The sequence below is a fragment of the Arachis duranensis genome, chromosome 1, assembly GCF_000817695.3.
Source record: "Arachis duranensis cultivar V14167 chromosome 1, aradu.V14167.gnm2.J7QH, whole genome shotgun sequence".
NCBI lineage: Eukaryota > Viridiplantae > Streptophyta > Magnoliopsida > Fabales > Fabaceae > Arachis > Arachis duranensis.
Window position 1 is genome coordinate 49,951,023 of NC_029772.3, and position 4,064 is coordinate 49,955,086.

At 44.2% G+C, this 4,064-nt stretch overlaps 1 protein-coding gene across 1 annotated transcript; it reads right to left on the minus strand.

Annotated features, from left to right (window-relative positions):
* Nucleotides 1-524: 524 nt before the first annotated feature.
* LOC107488746 (uncharacterized) lies at nt 525-2,855 on the minus strand. Its single transcript, XM_016109515.1, has 2 exons — nt 1,175-2,855; nt 525-1,126 (listed from the first exon to the last, which is right to left on the minus strand). The coding sequence occupies exons 1-2, from the start codon at nt 2,853-2,855 to the stop codon at nt 525-527; spliced, it is 2,283 nt and encodes a 760-aa protein (XP_015965001.1).
* Nucleotides 2,856-4,064: the final 1,209 nt, after the last annotated feature.

Here is a 4,064-nt window from a genome sequence, read left to right on the forward strand (position 1 = left end):
CAAATATGAATAATGTTAATAATAATAATAATGAAAATTAAGAACCAATTTTTATAAAAAAAAATTGGTTTAATTTGAAAAATGTACCAATATATGAATAGTATATATGTTTTATTTTTAGGATTTAATTAATTTTATGTCCTAAAGACATGTTTTAACAGATATAATAATAGAAAATTTTTAATACTTCCGATATATATAAATGCATTGAATATGATAAAGATAAAATAATTTTTGATAATAATTTTAGACGATCCACCCAGCTGTGGGCAACTCCGACGTGTGTGTCCGGGTTGGCGACATAGGCCACATCTCTTTGGACGGTTTGGATCTGCATCGTCCATATTTGTTCGTATCCTGGTGGACCTCGGACGACCCTCTCTCGCACGCCTCTTGTCAGGGTCCGGTATAACAGTGGGCCCGTCGTATGGTGGCCAGAAACCCTCTGGAATTGGAGGGGTGAATCCCATCCGATACACACTGAATACCGAACTAATCCGATACACGCTGTGAACATAAGTGGTCTAGTTTACCCGTGAGTAGGCACAACATGCAAGTGCGTGTTGACACGGGAAATGAAGTGCCTGGAAGTACCCGCAGTCACATGTCCGAGAGGCAAGCGATACTCTGTAGCTACCCAATGAGAAGGAACCAGTCGGAGTGGTTTCTGCTACGGTAAACTCGGAATTATCCCTGTCATACAAAGTCACCGTGAAGCACCTCGCCGTCTTCAGGTTGGCCTCAATACACCTGGCCAAGTGCTGCGTGAATTGTTGTCCGGTTCCCATCTGGGCCTCAGCCTCTCTCCCCTTGCGAACAAAAAGTTCCGCAAGCCTTCCATATGTTGCCTTCACCAGCGAGGATACAGGTAGGTTTCTGACATCCTTGAGGACTGAGTTCACACACTCGGAGATATTCGTCGTCATGTGACCGAATCTCCGCCCCTCGTCACGATGCTGAGTCCACAAGGAATAATCAATCCGGTTCGCCCACTCACACATCGCCGGGTCTTCAGACCGCAGAATATCAAACCAGTAATCAAACTCAACCTCGGTCTTGGCATACGCCGCATTCACAAGAAGCCTCTGTGCGTCTTTGCCCTTGAAGGTAAGGGCAAAATTAGCAGCTACGTGTCGAATGCAGAATGCACGGTATGCAGATGGAGGTAACTAACCTCCGTCAGGAGCCTCAAGCGCAGCCTTGATGCCGTTATGCCTGTCCGATATAACCAGCAGACCCGGCTGCGGTGTCATGTGTTGACGAAGGTGGGAGAGAAAGAATGTCCAAGACTCAGCATTCTCACCCTCTACTAGTGCGAATGCAACAAGTAGAATGTTGGAGTTCCCGTCCTGTGCAATTGCGATGAGCAACATTCCCCTGTACTTGCCATACAAATGGGTGCCGTCAATGCTGACTAGCGGCTTGCAATGACGGAATGCCTCGATACACGATGAAAACGTCCAGAAAAGTCTGTGAAAATAAGCTTGAGACTCGTCTACCTGTCCTCCAACTCGAACGGGGCTAGTCCTTACGACTGCAACAGTACCACGCATCGTCAACTGGACTCCCAACACCCACCTGGGCAGCTCGTTGTATGACTCATCCCAGTCACCGTAGATGAGGGCAACAGCCTTCTGCTTTGCCATCCAAACCCTCCTGTAAGTCGGCCTAAACCCAAAGTGTGCTACCGTGGCATTTAGGAGCACCTTGATGCTGACGGATGCATCAGCCCTAACCATTGGCATAATGAACGCCGATATCACATGATAATCCAAACTCCTGTGGTCACTCGATATGGAGGTGGCAAGACAAGTGTGAGGTCCATTGTATCGTTTGACCTCCCAAATGCCCTTGCGCTGCCGGAGACTCAGTCGAATCAACCATGTGCACCCATTCCCAAACTCAGAACACTTGTCCACATACCGGCGATAGTCAGACTCGACTACCTTGTACTGTACCCCTCGCCGGATACTGTAAGTCTTCACACTTAACAGGGCCTCATCTTTATCCTGAAATTGCTGACCAACCTGGAACCCTGTCAGACCAGCAGTCCCTTCCGCATCTCTAGCTCCGAATCCAACAAAATGCCCAGAAACCCCCTCCTGCCTCATGGCATCCAAGTCCAAAGAGGAAAAATGTGGTGGATACTGCTGTGTGCCAGAGCTAGAACCACCTACCGCCAATGCAGGCTCACTCGCTCCAATATCATCGCCGCTGTCATCGTCAATCATATCCGCCTCGACATCATCCTCCTCTGCATCACCCAACAATCCGTCTCCAACGCCAAGCGGTGCAACGCCCAGTAAAGCATTCGGCAGATTTTTCCTTGAACCTACCTCATCGCCTACGCTGCCATTGAGATCAACAGCAAAAGACGGAGAGGTGACAGGTTGGACCACTGGCTGGTACACAGGGACGGAGGAAGAACCAACGGCAGGTCGGGAACTAGAACCGGCTGCCGTGGCTAAAGTGGTGGTATTCCGGTTCGAACCCCCTGAGCTGGATACCACATCAACCAGCTTTGCCAACAACTCTGGTGTCCTCACCTCCGGAAACTGCCACCGACAAAGAAACATTACTTGCAAGTCTTCATCACTACTAATCGTGAAACAATCATACTTCACGGTATCCTGGAGCATCGTGATTGGAATGCGATAGAAAAACTTCTTAACTCGCTTCACACCTTCTAGACCGAGTTTCATCAGTACAGATCTAACAAGGTCATCATAGCTCGTCGTAGGAGTCATGACAATACAGAGATGATCCTTATCTGTGAACTTCACGCCGGAACGAGCTTTTCTCTTAATGGATCCTCTGTGGTGAACCAAAACAACAAAACTCTCCTCACTAGCCATCTTACACCCTCTAATGAGAGCAACTCACATTTACAACCATATATATACAGCTCCGTCTCCCACTAATTCGAACCATCCTAGTTCGAACTAGGCTTTGTGTAATTCGAACCAGCCTGGTTCGAATTACTTTAATCAGCATCTCTCTCTATAATTCGAACTGCCTCGGTTCGATTTATTTGCTTTCAAGTTCGAGCCATATTGGTTCGATTTATTAACTTTTTCTCTACTAGTAATTCAAACTGCCTTGGTTCGAATTACTTGCTTATGCAATTCGAACCACTCTGGTTCGATTTATATTAATATAGGCTTTGGCCCATTTTTGAAACCACTTTGAGTTTGGCTGATATCCGTAATTTCAAGTGAGGCTTGGCTTATTATGGTTTTTTGCCCTATTTTTTATGTTTAATTTTTTGTTGGAATAATATAAAGGGTTAAGTATAATTTTGGTCCCTAAGATATAGGTCAAAAAAAATTTTTGTCTCTAACTTTTTTTGGACATACAAAATCGTCCTTAAGGTTTAAAACTAAGTTCTAAGGGATTCTAGTTCTAATCTAATTATTCACTTTCTGTCTCCTTTAAACCTCCCAAGCACCAGGTAAAACAACCATCATCATACCTCCATCATATGAGGTGTCTCTTAGATACAAATATAAAAAAAACAGACAAAAAAAACACAGATATATATATATAGCAATTATAGCAAATAGATTAGATAGTAGTTAATTACAGATAAGTAATTAGACAAACCAAGACAAATGCATACTCAAACAAATAATACAAATGCATATGATGTATGTTTGTCCTATGGCTAATGAGTCTCATATGTCGGTTATATAGCCAATCCGACATGTCTTGGTAGCTAACCCTGGACAGAAATACCATATTGTAGAGCAAGTGAGACTGAGTCACAATCCCTTGCATACTACCCGCTTTACCCAAAGTAAGTGGAATAACCCACTACTACTACATACTATCCAAGCGAATGTTTACAAGTTCAACCCAAAGCAAGTGGAATAAACCACTACTACTACTACTGTCTAGGTGTCTCAATCACTGACCCAGAGCAAGTGGAACAAACCACAACTCTTGCTACTGCCCAGGTATCTAAAACATTAATATTAAATTTGTAAACCCCGAGTGATTAGTAAATAATTTTTTAACTCTAAAATTAAAAAGTTTGGCCTAAAATTAGACCAAACGAGCCAATC